This window comes from Cottoperca gobio, chromosome 23 (genome assembly GCF_900634415.1).
Source record: "Cottoperca gobio chromosome 23, fCotGob3.1, whole genome shotgun sequence".
Classification (NCBI taxonomy): Eukaryota; Metazoa; Chordata; class Actinopteri; order Perciformes; family Bovichtidae; genus Cottoperca; species Cottoperca gobio.
Window position 1 is genome coordinate 6,848,495 of NC_041377.1, and position 24,006 is coordinate 6,872,500.

The following is a 24,006-nucleotide window of genomic DNA, read 5'->3' on the forward strand; positions in this document are numbered from 1 at the left end:
TTTATAACTATCAGTATATTAAATCATTTCTTTTTCTCTCACTGCTTTTTCTTTGCAGCCCATACCTACAGTCGCCCTGAGAGGAGAGGGATAAACAAAATTGGTGATCCATCAGATCAAAGTTGTTTTTCTCTAATGCATTTATTACTTATGCATGATGAAGGGTGAAGTGCATGCTCAAAATATGACACAAAGCATTTCTGTTTTCTTCCAGGTGAGTTTTAAACATGAATGCAGTAAGTCCTATTTAGAACATGGGGTAGGGGTACACTTCGCCCTCTTTTGGCTAAAATGAATATTACAAAAACAAACAAAAACAAAAACATTAACTGCTAGGACTTTCTTTTTTCACCTGTTCTCAGATGAAGAACGAAAATCATTAACACAGGAGAGAATTATTTCTTAGATCAGAGCCCAGAATTATTTTTCTCACTTGCCTTTCAGGGCTTCCGTATACATCCCATGCTGATACGGTTATATTATTCTGTCCACTTCTTGGTTATAATAACTTTACGCATACATTTTGGCTAACTCACCCCAGGCATAGTCGTTCGTGGTAATCCCATGAGTGACCCTGCGTGAGGTAAATTGTTTGTAATTGTCTTCTCAAAATCCTCTGACTGCCAGTAAAACATTTAAAATAAAACAAAACTGAGAAGACTTCACTTTAAAACAATGTAGGTTGCTGGAGGTAAAGAAACAACAACAAGAAAATGACATTGAATCTAATTTCTGTTATGAATTGCTTCTTTTTAAGTGCATATTGCATCACCTTAAAATAAAAAGTATATAGAGTGTTAACAAATTAAATAATAATATAGAAATATAACAATAATTCCATACAGAGGGCTGGTTTGAAAATCAAAATAAAATGATTATGCTGCAGTTCCTCACACTTGGTGACTCTGTGACAAGAAAGCTGTTCTGGAGGCTCGTGGTTTGAATAGTTGTTTATCATCAGCCATATGAGCAAATAAAAACTAAGTGAACTCTATAAATGGGGAAATAACATATATATAAAGGGTTATTAAATAACAATAATGGGGTTTCTAACACGCCTTACTGCTTGTTTGTATTCTGTATATTTGCAATCAAAAACATATGGCCTGAATTGTTTGTAGCCATTCAAGGAGGAAGGCCATTTTATTTGAGATAGTTTCTGGTCTTCTTCAGTAAAATAATTTAAGTTACAGCATCAAAAAAGTACATATGTTGTTTGGCGAAGGAGACAGCTACAAGAGCTGCTAGACAGAAAAGAAACTTCACGTTTGACCAGCTTTTCTTTTGTAGTTTCACAAATGACGCAGGGACGAGTGCGTCTGCTTTCGTCGGAGACTGACAGCTCAGCAGAGCACTCTAAGACTGCCCACTACAGGACACCAGCCAATCTCTCATTTTCATCACACTGTTACGAGGTCAAATGTGGCCCAACAGGATGGTTAATTATGGACAGGAGAGGTTTTTGGAAACTCCCCAAAGACTCATATTAACCACCGTCACAAGCCGAAAACCTGCTGCTAAGAACACATGAATGTGACATTTAGACCACAATGACACAAAGGATGTATTTTAATCCTACATCTTAGAAAAGGATAGATAAATATATATATATATATATATATATATATATATATATATATATATATATATATATATATATATATATATATATATATATATACACTTTCTTATTGTAGAGGTTATTGCATTTGAAACAATGTCCCCTTATCTTAGTCATGTGTCACTGAGTCACTGTGCTCAGTGGTAGAATTTGTTATTGTTTTTTTTAAAGACTCTCTCATTGTTTGTTTATTTCAAAACACTTTATTCTGTAAAATACTCAAGGAAAGTGTCAATGTATAATGTTCTCTCAGTGTTGTGCAACCTAAAACTCTTTTTTATTATTATGTATTATTCCCTTCTCAGCAATGTTCATTTCACACGATCAATAAAGTTTGTTGAAAGTAAAGCGCTGTTTGTTTTTTACGTCAAACCTACGCAGCCTCGTTAACGCCAGTGTTTCCGCATTCTCTTAAACCCACAGAAACTACCTTTCTTTATCTAGCTGAGAAAACATTAGAGTAACACGATGAGTAGTGAAACATACCCCAGGTCTTCTATTGAAGACGACTTTAACTATGGCACGAATGTTGCTACAGCCAGTGTCCAGATACGTATGGGTAAGTAAAATAATGTTTGGGCCGTGGTACCTACGGCACCTAGCCACGTCAGCTAACACTAGTTAATGTTACGTACTGTATAAATATATATTAATTCTACTGTATCATAGCTATCGTTAACAACTATATATTACACCGGGGTCTCAAAAAGCCTGCACAGTGTTAGCTGGATAGCACTGGTTAAATCATAACGTTAGCTAATGGTTAGCAACACCATTGACGTGATAATGTTGTTAGCATTGATACATGGTTTAAAGGGACTACTTTAGCTTTACCTGACGTTGTTGGCTTGACGTAACTAAACGTTACTAACTACTTACCGGTCCAAAAGCGTTACCATTGCAGAAACATATCCAGCTGTTAATACTGGTTCTCACCTGGTGGTATTTACACACTTAATAACACAAAAGCTGTTACCTTTGGGTTTAAAAACAAAAAGAGGGTTCAGCTACTGTATTACTTTAATTCAATTGCTGTCTTTGTTGATCAGACTTCCTCAGGAAGGTATACTCCCTGCTGAGCCTGCAGATCATCCTGACCACAGCCACCTCTGCCCTCTTCATGTTCTCTCAAACCATCAAGGATTTTGTCCACGCCAGGTGAGGATGGTCTGATTACATGTCGAGATGAGAAATGTCAGATTCATGACCCATGAAAGCTTAGGGACCCATGGACTTTTCTTTTATGAACCTCTCTGTATCCATAATTGTATTTCCACCAAATGTGAATATTTATTTGTGTGTTATTATTCAGATAAGCTCTGTAGGAAACCACTCTTATTTGCCCAGTGGTTTATGGTGATGACTGTGACAACAATGCACTTCGTTGCTGAACTTTATACAATAGTATCCAAATGAAAACCTGGTACATGTTAAAGGATCATTTTACGCAAATCACAATGATATCAGACAGGGCATGTCACCCCATAGCAGTGGTGTGGGATTTATAATGTATGTCTCTGAAAACCTCATACACATCCTGTACATACAAGCATCTATTTTTACTTAAATGCTGATGTTGGAATTGGTGGCTGTGTACAACTTTTATGAAATAATATCCTTGAAGCATGTGTTGGCCATGATTGTCTGAGTGTGATCTGGTTTCTTCCCCAGTCCTGCTGTGGTTTTAGTTTCGGCTCTGGGCTCTCTGGTTCTTCTGCTGGCCCTGGCCATGTACAGACACAAACATCCAGTCAACCTCTACCTGCTACTCGTATTTGTAAGCCTTCTTTTGTTTCCAGTCTATCAAGTAGTTCATCGTTTTTATCTCACTGGCTCAATGTGAACATAACATTTGTAGTAGCTGGCTGGTAGGGATGGGAATACAGTGTTTTGGCATCGATAAAAGGAATTGAAAACCTCAGAGCCAAACAATTCTGAAGGATTGGACAGTTTGGTTCTCAGCTGGACCCAACCGGTTCTCGATTCCCTTCCCAGACGGCTGGTGAATGTAACATGTTAAGATGTAGCACTACAATAAATCCTACACTGTCAAAAACTCTAACATATAGGGTACATATGTATTTTCCTTTTTATTTCCATATTTACCCGTTTCATTTAGTGGTGCTACATTAGCCTCTGAGTGACTTACAGAAGCTGTATATAATAGCTTTTATTAGCGTGTAAGTGTCACTAATTGTGTCTTGCTTTCAGACTCTGCTGGAAGCAGTTTCTGTGGCCACAGCTTGTAAGTATTTCTTTTTTAAGGAGTCAGTTTCAATCCTTTTAGCCTGTTTGCAGACTGTTTTGACTGCAGAGTCGATTTCTCTCCACAGTGACCTTCTATGAATATTCCACTGTACTGCAAGCCTTGTGCCTGACCTGCGCTGTGTTTGCTGGACTGACGGTGTACACCTTTCAATCCAAAAGAGACTTCAGCAAATTGGGAGCAGGGTGAGCATGGCTGCTGCTGCTGCTCAGTGGTTTTTGATCAAAGCTGCAGTATCCCTCCTCTCGAGGGAGCCACCACCAGAGTTACAATATCTGACCTGATCTGTTCTTTCCTTACAGACTGTTCGCCTGCCTGTGGATCCTCCTCATTGCAAGCTTCATGAGGGTAAGTGACGGAAATGTATATGCAACAAATAAAAAGGGAGACAAAGAAGCAGCCCTTATTCAGACAGAAAATGTCACGTTAGGGGTTGTGAAGGTGTGGCCGTGTTGCTACAGGTGAACTATGATCTGACAGGCCTGGTGTCTGACACCAAAACACTGCACAGTGCTTTAGAATACTATGAGAAAGGATTTTACATCACCGAGACATTTTATCCTCAATCTCGTTTATTCAGCAGAATTCATGGTTATGTACCAGGAGCGGTCTCTTTCATGCGTTTGTTTGTCCAACACAGCACCCTGCCAGCTGATGTTTCATTAAGTCGTACAACTCCATGTTGTTTTGCCAGATCTCTCCGTGTCGTGACTCCCATGGCATCAACGAAATGGCCCTCATTGAAATTAATGAGTGATCTGTGTTTTTTTTTTTTTTAAGTCGTCGTGCAATCAGCCATTATTATAAATAAATGAGCAAATGCAGAGAAAACGGAAAGAGAAAGCGTCCTAAAGAAGGACACAAAAGAGAAAGTGAAAAAATAACAACAGAAAGAGAAACCAATATAGAAATACAGTAACTGAAACAAAGACATAATGTATTCATAGTGGGTTTGTCTCTTGTGGAGTGTGTTGATCTTTAATATCCACACGTCAGACTCTATCCTGCTCATATCATACAGTCATAAATATGAAGAAAGCTGTCTGTCAGTAGCATTATACATTAAAGAGCATATACAATACAATACTGTTGTGTTGTTTCTAGTTCGTATGCTGCAGGTGTAGACAGGGAGGAGCCTTACACACAAAAACAGACACACCACACACACTGACAGTACGGGTTGTACTGTAAGGAAACTCATCCATTGACTGTTTGTGCTCAGAACAAAACACATTGTTCCATTCAACATGCCATATGTGATAGAGGCCTTCATCTCCTGCTGTAACAGCCCTCAGACCTAAAACTAATACCAAGAGTAATTGAGATTCTGTGTCCTCACATTGGACGTCTTAGTAATAATTTGCACTGAACAAATACACAGAAAATCCATTGATTATGGCTGATTTTAATATACTGCTCTCTCTGCAGTTCTTCTTCAACAGTGACAGCACAGAGCTGGTCATGGCTGGAGCTGGGGCTCTGGTCTTCTGTGGCTTCATCATCTACGACACCCACCTGCTGATGAAGCAGCTCTCTCCTGAGGAGCACATCCTGGCCTCCATCAACCTCTACCTGGACATTGTCAACCTCTTCCTGCACATCCTGCGTATGCTGGATTCTTTGAAGAAGCACTGAGCGCTGCACTTCTAACTGCTTTAATCCGCTCACTGGAAACCAACAGATATGCCTGTGCTGTGATTGCCCTGTGTTCCCGTGACTTTCTGTCCTGACGTTCGCCAAAAGTTTGATTTTAGAGAGGAAACCTGTCTTTGCTTTGGTGAACTTTCTTTACAGGCGTCTTCACTACGAATTTCTGTTTTCTCTTACATTTTTGTAGTTGATTGTGTTTTTGTTTTGAGCTAAGTCCATCTATATCCTTGAAGTTTTGTTCCGTCTGAAACTAAAACGTACTCCTCATGTTATCAGGCAGCTCGGTTACTTAAAGGTACACTACCTGATTGATATAGAGCCCACTAGCACCCCCGGCTGGCCTATTTGCAGCTCACCTTGTGTTTTTTTCCAGTTCCCTATCACTTCAGTAAACGTTACTCAAACTGGAGGAAGTCGCTCACTTGTTGGGGACTATTTTTAGCGGCGGATTAATCCACAGTTTGTGCTACAGTGTATGTAGGATATAGTCAAACAAGTGAAAACAGAGAAATCAGATATCAGATATCTTACCAGTCTTATGTTTAAAAATATTGAGATTCATATACTATATCTATCTATATATAGATAGATATATAGATAGATATAGATAGATATATAGATAGATATATCATGGAATTGTGACACACACATGCCCTGGCCTGGACTTGTTAAGTGCTTGTAAAACGGAACACAGTTGAGATTCAAATATTAAAAGTGAGCTGTAGGACATTTTGACATATGAGGCACTGGTGGACGCTGTAACAAATTCAGAGAGAGTGTTTATTTTTCCAACAGTGTCTCACTGGAGTTTCAAATCTATCATTCCACTCATTTATTAGCAAACAATTTACAGTTGAATGTTTTAAATGTTGTAAAGTAGTTTCACTGCACCTTTCTCATGCTCCACTTCTATTAACGTACGACAGCAAGAAGATACATTGCATATTTCTTTTAATAAAGTGCATGCCTGGGTTTATTAATATCTTTGATTGTACAGATGTTAATAGTGCAAATGTAACAGTGTACAGTTTAGTACTGAAGTCAGTCAAGAGTATAATCTGAAGACTTTAGAGAAATACAACTATTCCAATCTAAAACATTGGGATATGGATATGTTATGAAGACATTCAATGTTCTTTATGAATGATGTAATTTAAAGACCACACGGAATGTTTTTCATTTTCAAACTACAGTTATGCATGTCTTAAATGAGATGTAATTGACTCTTTGTTTTGTACTGGACTAACAGCAGATTCATGTCTTTTGGTGTGTTTGTTTTGTTGATTATGGTTTAATATTAATTGTTTGTCTCCTTTTTCCTTTTAACTGCTGTAAACTCTGCTGTTAAACATTATGGAGCTGTAACAGTCATGTGAAATTAAAGATTGCCATATTTTCCAAATGGAAAAAGTATATCTGTGAGGTATTGGATATATGGATTTATTTCCCTGTTTTGGTTTTGTGTTTGTGTGTTGGAGTTCTGCTGGAGCATCTTTTAGCTATATGTTCAAATTGTGTCCTGTTACTGCAGAACAAAAGACTAAAACTACTTTAGTATTTTTCGAAAATTTCAAAATACAAAAGTATAACTATATATATATATATATATATATATAAAACTATATATATATATAACTATAACTATATATAGCTATATAGTTATATATATATATACATATATATAGTTATATATATATACCAACCATATATATATATATATAGTTATATATATAGTTATATATATATAAAACCTTATATATATATATATATATATAGTATATATATAAAAACCATATATATAACTATATATGGTTATATATATAACTAAACTATATATTAATAATATATATATGGTGGTATATATATATAACTATATATATATACATATATATAGTTATATATATATACCAACTATATTTATATATAACTATATAGTTATATATATAGTCATATATATATAAAACCTTATATATATATATATATATATAGTATATATATAAAACCATATATATATAACTATATATATGGTTATATATATAACTATAACTATATATATATATATATATATATGGTTGGTATATATATATATAACTATATATGTATATATATATAGTTATATATATAACTAGCTATATATAGTTATAGTTATAATATATATAGTTTATATATATATGGTTATATATAACTATATATGGTTATATATATAGTTATATATATATATATATATAGTATATATATATAATATATATATATATATATAATAAAACCATATATATATTATATATATATATATATATATATATATATATATATATATATATATGTATGTATATATATATATGTATATATGTATATATGTATATATATGTATGTGTGTTGGAGTTCTGCTGGAGCATCTTTTAGCTATATGTTCAAATTGTGTCCTGTTACTGCAGAAAAAAGACTATAACTACTTTAGTATTTTTTTTCCCGAATTTTATATATATATATATATATATATATATATATATATATATATATATAAAATTCGGGAAAAATACAAAAGTATAACTATATAACTATATATATAACTGTATATATAACTATATATATATATAACTATATATATATAACTATATATATATAACTACAGTTATATATATTTATATATATATATATATATATATATATATATATATATATATATATATATATATATATATATATATATATATATATATATATATATATATATATATATATATATATATATATATATATATATATATATATATTATATATATATATAGTTATATATAGTTATATATATAGTTATATAGTTATACTTTTGTATTTTTCCCGAATTTATATATATATATATATATATATATATATATATATATATATATATATATATTTTTTTTTCTGGTTCTTGTTTTCATAATAAAAATAATATCTCTGGCTTCCAACTTAATTGTATGGTTTGTTTGATTAGTAAAACAAGCCTCCGGTTTTCTCCAGAACACTGTTGTATATGAACATATAATATAACGTTTTATTGTGTCTTCTTTGTCAATGCAAACATCACATCTGTTGAGGACATCTTAAAATCGTGAGATGTAGGAATTAGTGGGATATATACTATGCAAAATTCCCCATACATAAGAATTGAAGCATTATCATTTATAAACAACCTGCTGTTGATTTTGAACGCAGCCCAGTTGGTCTACTACCACTTCACCCCTACGTCATTTCCGTTATACAACCATCTCCGAGAGTTTTGTCCAAGATGGCGTCAACGCAGTTAACGGATGAGGAGCTTTTCTCCGAATTAAAGCACTTTGGTGTCACTCCAGGCCCGGTTACCGAAAGCACTCGCCCGGTATATTTAAAGAAATTGAAGAAGCTTCGCGAGGAGCAACAGCAGCGGGGCTCCAGACCGGGTAAAACCCGTAGCAGCGGGGCCATCAACAGCACCAGTGGCGGAGGCAACACGGCGGGATCCAGGCCAGCCAGCCATGACGTCACGCACCTGAGCTCTAGCAGGAGACCGGGCAGGAAGTCCTCTGTCCTGGGCTTCAGCTCCGACGAGTCTGACGCTGAAACTCCACTTAAAAGAAAAGGCCTCAATCACAGCAGTAGGGCAGACCGAAGCTCCGGGTTTCCACCGCAACCGAAGATAAGGCCAACAACACCGAGTGTGGCTAACAAGAGTCAGTATGGCGTTACGAGTAAGCTAAATAGCAACAATTCTTCCCCGGGTCCGGGCGGACAGAGAAGTGTCTCGCTGGGCTGGGGAGTTCGTGCCAGATCCAGCCCTGAGGCGGAAGGGAGGGATTACGACGAATCGGGGGACGAGGATGATTATGCGGGGGAAATAGAGAAGAACTCTCGCTCTTTAAATGGTTGTGGGGCGTCTCACTTAAACACTAGCAAGCTAGCTGGGGATTACTCAGACTCGGACGAGGAGGAGGTTGGGGGCCTTAGTGTCGGAGACCAACAGCGGGATAGGTTGGAGCCTAACGTTAGACGGAGCCACCCGAAAGCGGAGTTTACTTCCCACGGAGTGGGCCGAGGGTCCCAGACGGGAGGGGCAGCCAGACAGGTTAACCCGCCTGAGAGTCTAAATATGGTTGGGAACCGGAGGGTGGAGGGGGAGGGAGACGAGGTAAAGAGAATGGACTCAGACTCATCGGGAGGCTTGCGGAGCCACAACGTCCCCAGGAAGTCCATCTACGTGTCTCTCGCCGAGAACCACGGAGGAGAGGCCGGCAAAAACAACCACGTCGACGGCGAGGACGGAGCTTACAGAAGCAGCACTAGTAGGTTCGCCATTGGGTTGAGACCGCGCTTCTCAAACTACAGCAGCCTGTCCCAGACCTACAGGGGCAACCACTCCAATCACACTGCTCCCAACCACTCATATAGCCAGGCAGTGCTGAAGCAGAAGCTGTCTGTCCCGGAGGATGAGCTGCTCCAGCAGTTTAAAAGGGAGGAGGTGGCCTCTTCTGGTAGCTTTAGCGCTCACTACCTGTCCATGTTCCTGCTCACGGCAGCCTGCCTCTTCTTCCTGCTGCTGGGCCTGATGTACCTCAGGATGAGGGGCTCTGGATCCTCGGAGGTGGATGGAGTCAGTAAGTATCTGACATGTGCAATTTAAGCTTTTCCATTGTTTATCCCCAGAGCATAAAGTAACTGGTCTTGTTGTAAACAGAGCTGCTGAACACACCTGCTTTTGGAACCTCAACTACAGCTCCCATTATGGCAAAAACAAAATGTACCAGGTTTTTTTTTTTCAAGCTTGGGGGGGGATTCACAACAATAATCAAATTCTATTTCTGAAAACATGCTAAAATAAAAGTGTTGAGCAAAATATTATTAGCCTACTTTCAAGCCTGGTATCGTGCATATACACACGTTTCAGCACAGACAGAACAAACATCTGCACAGTAACTCATCTGCTCCCAGTTCTTGTGTTCCCTGACAAGACATCATCCTGATATGATGAAATGATATCCCAGGCAGCCGGCTACCTAGTGCTAGCGGACTGGACGACATCATCACTGTTCCCCTTACTCCCATGTCTTCACCTCTTGTAACCAGTGACAATATTTTGTCAACACTTGCAAACTTTAGAGCTCAGATCAGTGTGCACAGTCCTGTATTAAAACTATTCCTCCTGTAGTTTCAATCACTCACTAGGTTTGCTTTGTAATGGCCATAGCCAGCTATCTGACAGGAACATAATCCCTCACTCTTTAAGAAATGTTGGTTCAATCCTGTCCCCAAACACACTCTAGACTAGAGGGAGTGGTTTCTGATCAAGCTGGCCCAAACTTTCACCATCCTCCTTGTAATGTATGGATGAATACACATTTCCAGACTTCCCTGCACTTGCAGACTTAGAGGAGTTCCCAGCAAGTTTGAAAGTGCTAAGAGTTACCCAAATCCCCAATTCATAAAGTACAGAAGGACTCTTGAACACACTTTCTGCAGACTTCTAAAAGAGTTTGCTTGGTGTGCAAATTTCTTCAGACTTCGTTCAGACAATTACCCATAATGCATACCAATATCGACAATGAAAAAGAAAGGAATAATAATGTTATCAATTGTGGCCTCGTTCAAGTAAACGTTAAGGTTGAAAACTTGATTGACATAAGAATCTTTTACAATTCTGAATAATTTCAAATACCAAAAATGTTGTGCACATGGTCAAGGATGAACATTCCTGCCATGGGTTTCACACTGATCCACAGGTGGCAGTAACGCAGCAAGAAAGAACACCAATAGAATGTAAACGCAGGTTTCAACTTAAAATAAAAGAAGTGTTTTAAATAGAAGGAAAGCTGCAAACAAGCATGTAGCGTATTTGTTAGATCCCAATGATACACAGTGGGTTTTAGTAAGTAACACAGAACGTAAACAAAAACAGAAAACTCATTAGGGTCAATGTAGTGAGATGGCAGTGCTCCAAGTGCCTAGCTGATGTGGTGAGGTTTCAAGGGTTGAGTTTCATGTACAGACACTGACTCACATGTTAAGTGATGTCTGAACTACACTCGCATTCCACAGTCTCCAAACGTGCCGACTTATTGTAAAAGACCAAGTTTTTCCTTCTACTAATCCAGCTTGTGCCTTTTTTAAATGTGTGGTGTGTTAGGTTTACAGCGAGGTTCTAGTGAGCATGCTGACGTTTCTGTCTGCTTGAATGTATCTCTCTCTCTCTCCTTTTGTTGCAGTTAAGAGCCACCCTTTTGGCAGCGATTTTGACGATACTTATGTAAGTAAATATTTTCTGATTCCTCCCCCCCCTCTTTTAGCTCTGTGTCCAGCAAAGTTGTGTTGCAAAGTTTGTGTTCAATATATTGAGCACAGGAAGTGTACTGTGAACATTTCTCCTGGCGTTAGATGGGAAGCGTAATGGATTTGAGCAGGATTGATCCGTTCTTTACTCTTATGTGTCATCCTCCGCATGCTGGTGTTGCAGTGAGGCAACACATATGCAAGTTAAAATGTGAAAAATATTCTGTGCGCACCAGTTAAAGAGTTAAAGAGGTTGGCCATGCTCATTATCATTAGCAAAGAGCAGTGTAGAAAGCATTCAGGAAGCAGCTTCTGATTTTTATCATCACTTTCTCCAGTTATAATGACACACGTCGCCAGCAGCAGGTTATTGGAGCTGTAAGTAATGAATGTTAATTTTTGAGTAACTTGATCACAGGCCATAAACAAGTCTGTTGTCTGGGTGAAGTGCTTTCTGCAGCCGGTGTCTGTACTCATCCAAAAATCATTTTATTGTTGGACGCTCCAACCTATAGCACCAACTGCGAGTAGAGTCTGTTTGTTTCTATAGTTCCAACAAAGTCTTCTCTAGATGATTGCGTCACGTCAATTTCAGGACTCTCATGATCCCAGGGTATCTTTCATTCATATAGAATTAATATATCAATACATATAATATAATCTTATACATTTATAATCTTGAACCAGGATCTTCAGTATTTGGACCAACTAGCTCGGGAAAAACAAGGTTTCAGATTAATTATCTATTTTTTTTTTATATTTGCGATAGATATCAACATTTAAGGAAATGTATGTGTCATATTGAACTTGGTATCACCAGATCAGGGCCACAAAACATGATTAGGACATCCCTACTAGATTATAATATTTCAATTCTCTTCAGGTTTTCAGTTTGAATCTTGTTTTTAACTTAAAGTGCCATTACAAAGATATATAAATGTGTAAAGAAATAGATGTATGCAGATCTGCTGGTAGAGTGTGTCCACTAAGTATTTATTGTTTGCAGAACAAGGAGGATAAGGACCTGATCCTGAAGCTGCTGCTCAATCTCCATGACCACCTGGCCCAAGTCGCTGGTAGCTATTAACTCTGTAATACACTCGTGACTGACTAAAGAGCTGTGTGAAGGAATAAGACATTATTAGGCTTATTATGTAGCGAGTATTAGCTTTACACTTACATCTGCGAAAGAGTTAAGTTGAAATATATGAAACCTAATTCCAGAACTCACTTCTAGTTCTTTGGAACTACAGTGACTCTGACATTAAAATACACATGTGCTGTCAGTCGGGCAGAGCTGGCGAAAGCAGCTTCTGATGTTGTCATAGAAACTGAGAAATTGACTAATACCCAAGTGATGATATCTTAATAAATTCCTTATCCAGAGTACTCTTGTACTTTCTTCAAATCACATCCTATTGTAATGATCCAGCACGTACATGCATATAGTGTATTAAAAAATCTCCTGTGATATAAACTTAAGGTCATGCGGCCCAGTCCCTTTTGTGCCCGTCATGTAAACACGACGTATGTAACATGTAATCGCTAGATACACAGGCTGTGAAGACGTGTTGCGATTCTTCTTCAGTGGTGGTTTGATTCTGTGATTGCAGGCCAGCATGACTGTGGAGACCAGCAGCATCCGAACAGGAGTCTGTCCATTGACGAGGCCTCTACTTATTTACAGGTATGTCCACACATGAACACCCCTGCCTGTTCACCAACACCTAAATCGGGCTGTAGTGTACAGTAGTGATCCTGACTGCTGTAAATATCAGACATTACAGACTACACAACAAGGTTTGTGGATCATAATGACCATGAACATGTTTGGAATTATATATCCGACAGGGTAACCTGGGAGCTTGTCTGATCCCTTTTTTTTCCTTTTGCAAAGTCTGTGTATTTTGCAGAAGGAATACAGCAGAACAACCTTTTGATTTGAGAGGTTTTGAATCCCGTTTGAAGGCAGGATACGAGAGTGGTGCTGAATTAAAGTGGAGAGAATAAAAGGAGCCGTTTTAATTATAATTATTATTCCACAAAAAAAACCCATCCTCACAGCAACACACTGATACACACGATCCCTTAAATACACAGCTACACCTTTACATCATGCCCATGCCTGTATCCCAGCTTCTCCAATTTAAAGTCCTCTACGACCACGCGACAGTAGTATGAAGTGTGCATTGATGTTGAGCGGATGCGGCCTGATATCACGCCGTCGGCCACCTTCTTCAGATACGACAATGAAACAAAACTTTAGCTTTATTCACAGAAATTAGACATCTTGAGTCAGATTATTTTCTTTCTTTTTTTATTGACTTGTGCTAGACAACTTGACAAACTGAGGGACACAACAGACAAGGAACAAACTGAAGATACAAATGGCACTATAGACGGACGACAGCAACCCAAAATTGCTTTAAACGGCTCTCTTGTTCAAGCAGGCTCGTTTTCAGTGGGAGTGGATGTAACTGGATCTCACCTCCTGTCTAGAGTGAATCGGCATCAGTTTGCCTCTGCTTGTGTGTTTCTGTCGCTTGAATGTAACTTAAATGAAAGGCAGCGTTCACCGCATTGACTATGGAGCAAACTGGAGTGTTTTCTCTGAAAGCAGAGCAGCTAAAAAGAAAACCCAGAGAGCATGGAGTATTACTGAAAAGCAATAATAGTAAAGCAGCACCCTTAGGAGTGGTGACGCGTGGAAGCCGACTTAAGCGTCACGTTGGAAGCTGATTGGTGCTGTTCCTCTCATCAGTGCTGTGTGTCTTTTTGTTCAGACTCAGAATCCGGAGTTTGAAGACCTTGTTCTTAGTTCTCTGGAGTGGATCATCCGGACAGGCCAGGATGTTGGGATAAGGTAACGCAAGATCTACGTATTCATGCTGATCACAAGCCTTGCATGTGACATATCTACTCACTGTGCGTGTGTGTGTGCGTGTGTGTGTGTGTGTGTGTGTGTGTGTGTGTGTGTGTGCGCGTGTGTGTGTGCGCGCAGGCTGACAGGGCAGGTAGCCGATGATCCATTGACCGATGTGTCCGAGATCTCTCGGTTGGAGTCCACGCATCCCAAGATGCCCTTCTCGTGCCGCTTCCGCCGAGCCTTCCTCACCGTCATCAGCAGAGTCATCCTCATTGCAGTTGGTGAGCTAAGCGACGGCACATAAATAACAGCAGGCACTGAAACGTGTGCCGTGTAGATCACAGCTCCTTAGATGAGGTTGATGCGTGCGCCTACACCGGTTAGAGTTGAGCTGCCAGTGTCACTAAAGATGGCGTAATGTTACTGCCAATAGACGGTTAACAGAACACAATGTTTCCCTTGTTTGTTTTGCATGATCCTTTTTAAATCAATGTGAAGAATAGATATAATAGCTTTAATTCTTTTTGCAGCGGAAAGCTAAGGCTTCTGTTTTTCACGTTGTAAGCGCGCCAGAGGATCGGCACCAGATGCTACTCATAAAGACGAGCATATCTCAAATAATTTATGGAGTGTTTAGAAATACATCTTGTTCATGTTTTTACATTTAGAAATATTTTTGGTTCAGTATGTTTTTTTTTATTGACAAACATTTGATGAGAACTTTCTTTTAAACTGTCACAATTGTAATACTTTTATCAATTATTATGGTTTAGTGATTTACATAACCTTTAAGCTTAGCTTGTTAAGAGTTTAGGCATATGAAGAATTTGAAGATACACCAATTCCTGACATCACAATAAGCAAAAATACCAATGTAGGCACTGGTGGAACCTTTTCTATTGTAGTGTTCGAAGGTTTCTATAGAAACCTTTGAAATAAAGTGTTCTATAATATCGTGTGTGTGTGTGTGTGTGTGTGTGTGAGATACAGACAGGAGCAATCTGGCTGCTGCACACCTACAGTTTTTGTTTGTTATCAACAATAGGACATTATTTAAAAAACTACAGCTGCTGTTATTGTAATATGCTATAGTGCTGCTAACATGTAAAATACCATGACACAGTGATATATATATTTTCTGAGATGCTTATCGTACCATGAACATCTCATACTGTTGCAGCTATTCAAGCCAGAAATGTCAAAAATCCTACACATATAGGAGCTTCTTAGAACAAAACATGCATGTGTTTTGTCAGTGAATTTGAAGATAAATCTGTCGATTTGAAAGGACTTGTGATAAAACGAGCATCCTCATGCATGTTTGGTCATAGGTAACAACAGACAGGGGCAGCAGTAACGGTAAAAGCATCCGTGGGAATTACTATTTTGCTCCAGCAGTGGAAGCAGGTTTTCAGTCGCTGTGTTTGAACCTGTGAATCCTGTGTGTCCGCAGTGGTAGGCTGTGTGTGGAGTGTGGTCTGCTACATGAAGTATCGCTGGAGGAGAGAGGAGGAAGAGACCAGGCAGATGTATGACATGGTGCAGAGGATCATCGGTAAGGAACACCACACACTCGCCAGACCGACTCCAGCAAGTGTCTTACACAGAGATTAGGAAATAGTTAGCACTTTGATCTGCGTGAGTCCCGGACCAAGATGGTACTGAACATATTTCATCCAAAATACCGGAAGCATTGGCCAACTGTCTTCGACTCGCTAGTTGTTCTCTGAGTGCTGTTTTTAACTCTTAACTTCTTCCTAATGTTGTTTAGATGTGTTGAGGAGCCACAGTGAGGCTTGCCAAGAGAACCAGGACCTGCAGCCCTACCTGCCCATCCCCCACGTCAGAGACTCCCTAGTTCAGCCTCAGGACCGGTCAGTACCAACACGGCCACAGCTTCATCCTTTGCTATCTGAATCCAGATAAGCAGAACTTCACAAGGGTGGAAAAAGTATATCAGGGACTGAAGTTAACACCTGCCACACAGCAAAACTAAACCTCGCTGTAACATCACCTACACCACTGACTGATTATACAACACTACAACACTGACTACGCTGTACAAAATGTGCGGACAGTTAAATAATTTTAGAGTTTTCCTTGTCCGCTGCAAGAGGTCTAAGAACAGAGGGTGTCGTATGCTGCACAGATGCTAAGGACCCCTGAGGCAATCTTTCAATCGGTGATATTGGGCTATATAAATAAAACACTTGATTGATTGATCTGGACTGTTGGAGAAAGTCACACAAAACCTTTTTCCTCTTCTTCAGTGGTAGCTGCGTTACTGGGGAACAGCAGTGAGCTGGAGAAAGGAAAAAGACAGTTGCGTCTTTGAAATGCCCTTTTAACTCCAGTAGTGTGTATATAAAGCAATATAGCAAAATGGACTGCATTCACATAGCGCTTTATATCACTCAGGAGTGATACACAGTCACACTATGCCATCGGGAGCAATTTGAGGTTCAGTATCTTTCCCAAGGACACAAATGAATGTCATGTTGTGTGTTTCTCTCTCTTGCTCTGAGCCAAGAGGAGAAAAATACTATGAATATAATCTCATCTGACGTGAGAAGAACTTCAAACTAAAACTCATTCACAGTGCTGTTTTAAGGAGATTAAAGAAGAGAGGCATTTAATCTCTGTCTGTGTTTATGTGTGCTATAGCCTTTCTGTTTGTGTCTGCATTCATGTTGCAGACATGTGACTTGGTGGGATTGTTATTGTGGCTTTCATGGAGAAGTAACTCAGACAGTTGCCTGTTGCAATGAGCTATCGGCACCGATTGATGTCTCAGGTGAGGAAGGTGTGTCAACAGCTGTTATATTTTACAGGAAGAAAATGAAGAAGATTTGGGAGCGGGCTGTGAAATTCCTCTCAGCCAACGAGTCCAGGATTCGAAAAGAGACCCAGAGGATCGGTGGAGCGGACTTCCTGGTCTGGAGGTGGATCCAGCCTTCTCTTAGTTGCGACAAGACCTCGATTCCCTCCAAAGTCTGGCAGGGAAAAGGTAACACACGCTAAACCTTTTCTCGTGGCTCGACGGAGCCTTTCAAGTTGTAGCAATGACTCCTTCAGTAACCTGTAGTTGCAAGGTATAGATAGATAGGTATAGATCATTTAAATGTGATAGGCGACAGCACACCATCACTGCGCCTCCAAATTTATTGAACAAGCTACTTCTAAGGGCTCCAGCATGCTCTGCGTGGAAACTCACGCAATCTCCTGTGTGCATGCGTGTCCACTGTCTGCTTTAAACCTGCGTTAGTCTGTGCAAGACTTGTCATTGGTTCTTGCACTCGCACTGTAGTAGGTGTGTGTTGCGGACCCACTTACAGTAAGCAAGGCTGTTTAATACGAAAGTTGGAAAAGCCAGAAGTACCGGTTCTATATGTCGGTGGTGTGCGCGTGGAGGGAGTCAACCCACACTTTCTGAAGCAGCTCTGTGCACCGGGCTAACCTCGACAACCCAGCTGCATTCTAATGTGATTCCACCTTACCTGTGTTCACTGGACTGAACCTGCTCTGACGTGATCATCAGTTCATGGACATTTTGTCTCTCCTCTTCAGCTTTCCCTCTGGACCGAAGGAATTCACCTCCCAACAGCCTGACTCCATGTCTGAAGATCAGAAACATGTTTGACCCAGTCATGTGAGTACCAGAATCTGCTGCTTGTTTATAAATGCGCTTAAAGGGCTACCAAACTTAGTCTTGTTTCCGGAGTTGACTATCTGCTCTTTTTTTGTATTTGTGTTTTCAGGGAGGTTGGGGAGAACTGGGATCTCGCCATCCATGAGGCCATCCTGGAGAAGTGCAATGACAACGACGGTATCGTCCACATCGCTGTTGACAAGAACTCACGAGAGGTACGCTCCGTCCTATGAGCGATGTCACGCGTCCATGCTGTTGGCTGCAGTGATGTCACACTATGCTTCTTGCTCTCTCCACAGGGCTGTGTCTATGTCAAGTGTCTCTCTGCGGAGCACTCGGGGAGAGCCTTCAAGGCACTTCATGGCTCCTGGTTTGATGGTAAGTCACGCTCGATGATGCTTGATGATGCCATGACATCACTGCTAAAGCTTATAACATAACTTAACATGCTCATTGTATTATTAGAAGCAGAGATGCAACAGAGAACATTAGTTGAGATGTTGGATCTTGGATGAGTTTTACTGTAGCGCCCCCTCTGGTGAAACTGTAAGCATGTGATGTTAGCTCCATGTATTCAAGAGCTTTGTTGGGATCGGTCAGTGACAGGCTCCTGCTTTTGGTTCAACAGGTAAGCTGGTGACCGTGAAGTATCTGCGTTTGGACCGATACCACCAGCGCTTCCCGCAGGCCCAGGGCTGCAGCACGCCTCTGAAGGCCTCCAGCCTCCACGTGAACACCACAAGCACCATGAACACTATGCCCCGCCTGCAGCACCGCGGCTCAGCCAACTCTTCAGGCTTCTCATGAGATCAGCATAAGTGTTCGATTTATCATTCTCCTCTGTGCCCTCCCAGCATGACAGCACCAGTCTGCTGCTGCTCCTTCACTGCTTTATAACGGGGAAGACTCCAGTCTGTGTCTCGGGAGAGCTTTTTTTTTTTTTCCCCAACACTGGATTGAAAGAAGTTCGGCAGTGTTTGTTTTCAATAATCTTTGTATCAAAATGTCATGGATTTAACAAGGAAGCAAAGTACTTCTGGAATATTTAAGCTTTGTGCAGAGACTCCAACCCTCCCTCCTTCTCTTCCACAGTCTAACTGATGCCATGATGGAGTTCATTTGGAAATGGCTGCATGTATGTAAGCTTTCAATACAGCACGGTGTGGGTGTTGATGTCCCGAAGATGGTCGATGTACTCCCTGTTGTTATTATTATTCTGATTATTATTATTTAGTCAAGTGAGGAAGGCATGGACAGACTTGTAGAGGGTGTGCTGTAAATACATGTGAATGGTGGCACAAGATTTATTACGTCCTCGGTATTAAAAGCAAACCATAAGCTCACGTTTTTCTTGCTGCTCACATCTGTATCCAGAGGCTGCCTGAGAGGCTGCACCAGCACCAGCACACACCAACAGTTCAGCTGGGAGGGTAACCGTGAGGATGCTGACTCAGCCTCTGTGTTGGTTGTTTTGCTACATGTATTCCATGTATGGCCTTTTCTTCCCCCTTTTGTCTTTTTAATTTTGTTATAGCATCCAGCAGTGCTCCCAAACTCAACTTTTGAGCGATTTATAACAGAATCAGGGAGTGTACCTTTTTTTTTAACAGTCACCTGAAGCTTTCTTCTCCAGATATAATCCAATATATTCCCAAGTTATTATTGTTTCTTATTATGTTTCTTATTTACCTCTTTCAAGTAGGGTCATTTTCACTGTTGACGTGTCCCCTCATTGAATTTCCAAACCTGTTCTCAACAAGTGCTGTGTATTGTCATCTCTGTGCGTGTACATGACCAACAGACCAGAGGAGCACGCAGACGTCAGGATAGTTTCATGTCCAGTTTACAATCTGCTCATCTGGTGAGACGGATGTTTTTTTGTTCATGATGGAACCTGATGCTGTCACTGCTGGTCTTTGATCATATCAGCCTCTTGTAATGATGCTACCACTCTTTTATCACAAGGAGTACTGTGAGGATGTTTTTAATACTCAATCCCAAATATTCCAACCCCCTGTAAAGGAGACTGTACTGAATTTAGGGAATTTCCTGATTGCTTGCGTGTTTTTACAGCACCTTTTTTGGTATTCAGAAAACGCTACAAATCCAGGAGTTGCCAGACATAATTTCATTTTTTTTAAATGCAGTGACTTGAAAGTTGGATTTAGTATTTGCAGTGTGAAATTGTACAAATGATGCACATTTCAAATGTTCAAAAACAACCCAACTGTGCCTTAAATTTGTGCTTTTTTAAGACTGGCACTGCATTACTGGAGAATGTACTGGATTTAAGAAATGTTAAAACTGTTTAAAGGGTGAGTAAGGCCTGCCATAGATGTAGTTTTGGTAGAGTTTGACATCTTCAGATTTGGTATTTTGTAGCAGTTTACTTTGATATTAAACCAAATGCTTCTCTCTATTTATTATTATTTTTTAAATCAGCTGTGGTGATGTACTATTTTAATGTCACTAGACCAGTTACATATGTGTCATAACTTTTCTTTCATCGAGGATCGACCTTACATCCGCTTCCAAACAATTGTCAGGATGTGTAAAAATGACAAAATAAAGTGAACACTTTCCGAAATAAGCCAGTCGATAGTGCATCACTGTAATCTATTTTTGTACGTCTCCAGTAGAATGGTGCACCTGCAGCGTCTCAGCCCACACTGACTGTAATGAGGCTGAATGTAAATGTTGGTTTGATGTGATGGCACTTCTCCAGCCTTGTGCGTCACCTTTTAAAAAATGCATCCTCGTGAAAGCATTCTTTTCCTCTGATGTATTTTATGTAAACACTGTACATTGATATAATTGTAATATGTACTATTATATGCAGCTTTATTTCCAATGTATGTTTGGAGTTACCAGTATCCCTAACCTGCTAGCCAGAGGGGGAGGTGTACAATACTACAGACATTTAAGAAGATACAGACGTTTTAATGTAATTTGTCAATTGTACAAACGGCTCAAATTAAAGGTTTATTAGGAGTTTTTAAAATTGTGCTTGTTGTGCTGTTGTGTCATGTGCACACACGGGGCAGAAACATTTTTATCCATCTAACCTAGATATTAAGCCAACATATGCAAAGGATAAAGTAGGCCTTTACACTGTCCTGATGGTATTCATCATCATTAACATTGAAACTAAAAATGTTGCTCGACTTTTAGCTGCTGTGGTTTTTAGTCGCTTTATTCGTGTTGAAGACGTTTCCCTAAATTAAATGAGTGCGAGCTTTGTAGTCCGGTTACATCATGCTGTGACGAGGCTGGGGTCCTGGCCATAATTGGAGATGTGCAGGCACTCTGTTATTCCACCCGTAAACACACGCACGCACGCACACGCACGCACACACACACACACACAGCCTGTTGGTCTACGGAGCGTGTTAGCCTCTTTAGCCTGTGTGCACCAGGTCCATTTTATGTGCCAACCTGACACCGGTACATTAACGCTGGCGACACAACGCTTCACTGTCAACATAATCTTCCTGCTGCTGCTCCTCTCAGGTAATTTATGCCACTGTTTTGTATTTTGTGGACTAATGTACGATAGTTAGCTTAACCGTGACATGGGGCGAAATGTTTTGTGGATGTTGAGGAATATAGCAGCTCAAAACATGACATAAAACTCACTGGAATAGCAGCGGGAATTTCAGAAAGGACCAGCAACCTTTCGGAAAACACTAATATTATAATATATTAATGTACGGTTGTGTTTAGGCTCTTGTGTTGGCATGCACAGTTAAGACACAGATAGGCGGCCGTGTGCTAACTGTGCACAGCCCAATGTAGTACAATGTACTTTAACTTTTCACAAGGTAACCTTAGCCTTCGCAGACAGACCAGTGCAGGAGTGGAGCTCCTGTCTGGGACATCCACAACACTCCCTCCGTTTCAATATGGCGCCGCGCTAATTAAGCAGCTGCGTGCCTCTGGACATCTGCGAAGTAAACCGGTGTTATTGAATGTTTTTCATAACGTTACATTTTAATAACTTGGTTACTTTAATACACATACGCAGTGATGTTTCAAGTTAAACAGAGACATAAGTAAACATAAAGGAAAATTGGATAAAGAATATCAAGGTTAAAAAAAGTTTGCCATAATTGACCCCTATTTTCATGAAGCTATTTCAAACCTACATGAACACTTTGATGCATGAAAGCTCAAAGCAACGTGACAACTAGTGACATCTAGTGGCAGTGTCTGCCACAGCATCTTTAGTTCATCTACATACAGCATTGTAAGGAGTGCATGATTAGCAGATTAATTTTACAGCAGACATTTAGGCTTGTCATTGCGGGAAAAGCACAGCTACAATTCATAACAATATAAATTACTGCATTATAGTTATGTGAACTAGTTCCTGGTATTTTGAACGCAAGCTCCCAGTCATGGCTTACTGGGACACTTGATGGAAATGAGCCATCGTAAATGAAATTGGTTCCACATGTTTTTATTTCTTCTATAAGTCAAAATGTTTGCTGTGAAAAAGGTCTATTGTATGTCTCTTTCTTACCGGTTGTCTCACATTCACGTTTTTAAGGTAAAAAAGAAAAGAAAAGATGGTCAACAACTACTTTGGACAGATTACAAAAAATGACACAATTTAACATAATGTGCTTTTCCCCATTTCCCACACAGTTGAACACATACCTCTTCTCCTCAGCCTGCTGTTATACTGTTCAATTCCCTGTTTGTACGCGCTGCCAATTTGGGTATTAGCCTAATTTCACTGCTGCTGCTTTAATGTTTGATAATCCTGCCAGAAAAATACTTGAGACTCTGAAAGCCTGTTCTTGACCTGATACCAGCCCCTTACCCGCCGAATAACACACACAGGAAGCCAAAATATCTCACATTAGCTGAAAATGTCAGGAATTCTCACACTGTTTAACAAAATATTTGCTGCAGTTGAAGTTCAGTGATAAAATACCAACGCCCTTGGGCCCCTCCTGGCTTTAGCTGTTGTGCTCTTGTAAGCACTGAAATATTTCTCTTTGTTGAGTATGGAGTCGGTATGGCTGATTTCATTCTGCAGCAGAGCTATGGGCAGCAGAGTTACACAGTAGTGTACAAAGCTGAATACAGAGAGAGCACTGAGTGTAGAAAGCAAAAACCTGTTGGTGAGCTTCTTCCTTGTGGCCTAAATCAAGTAAAGAAACACAGCCGTAACATGCGTTTTTGATTATTATTACATAACATCATCTTCAATGTTTCTCGCTGAATCCTTTCATCTGCAACCACAACAGAGGAACGTCTGTACTTGATCAATTGTACGGCATAGTGTACTCTGTAGTGTAAAATGTAGTGTACGGTAGGGATGTCACTGGTACCAAGTCGAAAATGTGTTTAGGACTCATTATCAACGCACCCAATTCTTTTCCCCAGGTTAATGGTTAATTTGAACAACAAATCTGCAGCAGGAACGCTAGTTTACGTTAGCTGTTAGCAGCCGGTGAACGGAGGTTCCTCAGAGTTGCATTATGATGCCTTCAGGCTCTTTTAAGTAAATTATAGGTTAATTATAAGGTTGATTATAACGTTATCATGATGTGTTCAAATGTAGTTTTGAAAATGTAGTTTTTGAGTAGAGCGATATCGTACAATATAGTGGAAATGCAGCAGTAGAGTCTTGACACTCCAAAGCAACAGTGTTGTTTTGATGT

The 24,006-nt window shown here is 39.7% G+C and overlaps 3 protein-coding genes across 6 annotated transcripts in view; all 3 read left to right on the forward strand.

The window, feature by feature from the left end:
• Window positions 1–1,980: 1,980 nt before the first annotated feature.
• Window positions 1,981–6,959, forward strand: tmbim4 (transmembrane BAX inhibitor motif containing 4). The gene is made up of 7 exons (XM_029462444.1): window positions 1,981–2,180; window positions 2,671–2,779; window positions 3,293–3,398; window positions 3,833–3,866; window positions 3,955–4,072; window positions 4,190–4,235; window positions 5,316–6,959. The coding sequence occupies exons 1-7, from the start codon at window positions 2,090–2,092 to the stop codon at window positions 5,520–5,522; spliced, it is 711 nt and encodes a 236-aa protein (XP_029318304.1). The 5' UTR covers window positions 1,981–2,089; the 3' UTR covers window positions 5,523–6,959.
• Window positions 6,960–8,805: 1,846 nt separating this feature from the next.
• lemd3 (LEM domain containing 3) lies at window positions 8,806–20,753 on the forward strand. Its single transcript, XM_029462208.1, has 13 exons — window positions 8,806–10,150; window positions 11,756–11,796; window positions 12,826–12,895; window positions 13,433–13,506; window positions 14,603–14,682; window positions 14,821–14,966; window positions 16,139–16,240; window positions 16,457–16,559; window positions 17,517–17,692; window positions 18,253–18,334; window positions 18,444–18,549; window positions 18,634–18,712; window positions 18,963–20,753. The coding sequence occupies exons 1-13, from the start codon at window positions 8,806–8,808 to the stop codon at window positions 19,139–19,141; spliced, it is 2,583 nt and encodes an 860-aa protein (XP_029318068.1). The 3' UTR covers window positions 19,142–20,753.
• An 892-nt stretch (window positions 20,754–21,645) lies between these two features.
• Window positions 21,646–24,006, forward strand: part of msrb3 (methionine sulfoxide reductase B3) — a 10,641-nt gene continuing 8,280 nt past the window's right edge. For 2 of the 4 annotated variants that reach the window (XM_029462297.1, XM_029462298.1), the window contains exon 1: window positions 21,706–21,844. Coding sequence is in view for 1 of the 4 variants with exons in the window: in XM_029462295.1 (XP_029318155.1) it covers window positions 21,760–21,844 (85 nt within the window). In the remaining 3 variants the exon portion in view is untranslated. Of the gene's footprint in view, window positions 21,845–24,006 lie in introns of all 4 variants that reach the window. The other 2 variants (XM_029462295.1, XM_029462294.1) reach the window with 2 other exon arrangements.

Excerpts from the sequence above, each read along its gene's own strand:
- lemd3 (XM_029462208.1), top strand. The coding sequence starts at position 8,806 with ATGGCGTCAACGCAGTTAACGGATGAGGAGCTTTTCTCCGAATTAAAG. Across the intron at positions 11,797-12,825 it reads GCGATTTTGACGATACTTAT|AACAAGGAGGATAAGGACCT; the intron begins GTAAGTAAATAT and ends TATTGTTTGCAG. Across the intron at positions 17,693-18,252 it reads CAAAGTCTGGCAGGGAAAAG|CTTTCCCTCTGGACCGAAGG; the intron begins GTAACACACGCT and ends TCTCCTCTTCAG.
- tmbim4 (XM_029462444.1), top strand. The coding sequence starts at position 2,090 with ATGAGTAGTGAAACATACCCCAGGTCTTCTATTGAAGACGACTTTAAC. Across the intron at positions 2,181-2,670 it reads CAGTGTCCAGATACGTATGG|ACTTCCTCAGGAAGGTATAC; the intron begins GTAAGTAAAATA and ends TTTGTTGATCAG. Across the intron at positions 3,399-3,832 it reads TCTACCTGCTACTCGTATTT|ACTCTGCTGGAAGCAGTTTC; the intron begins GTAAGCCTTCTT and ends TCTTGCTTTCAG.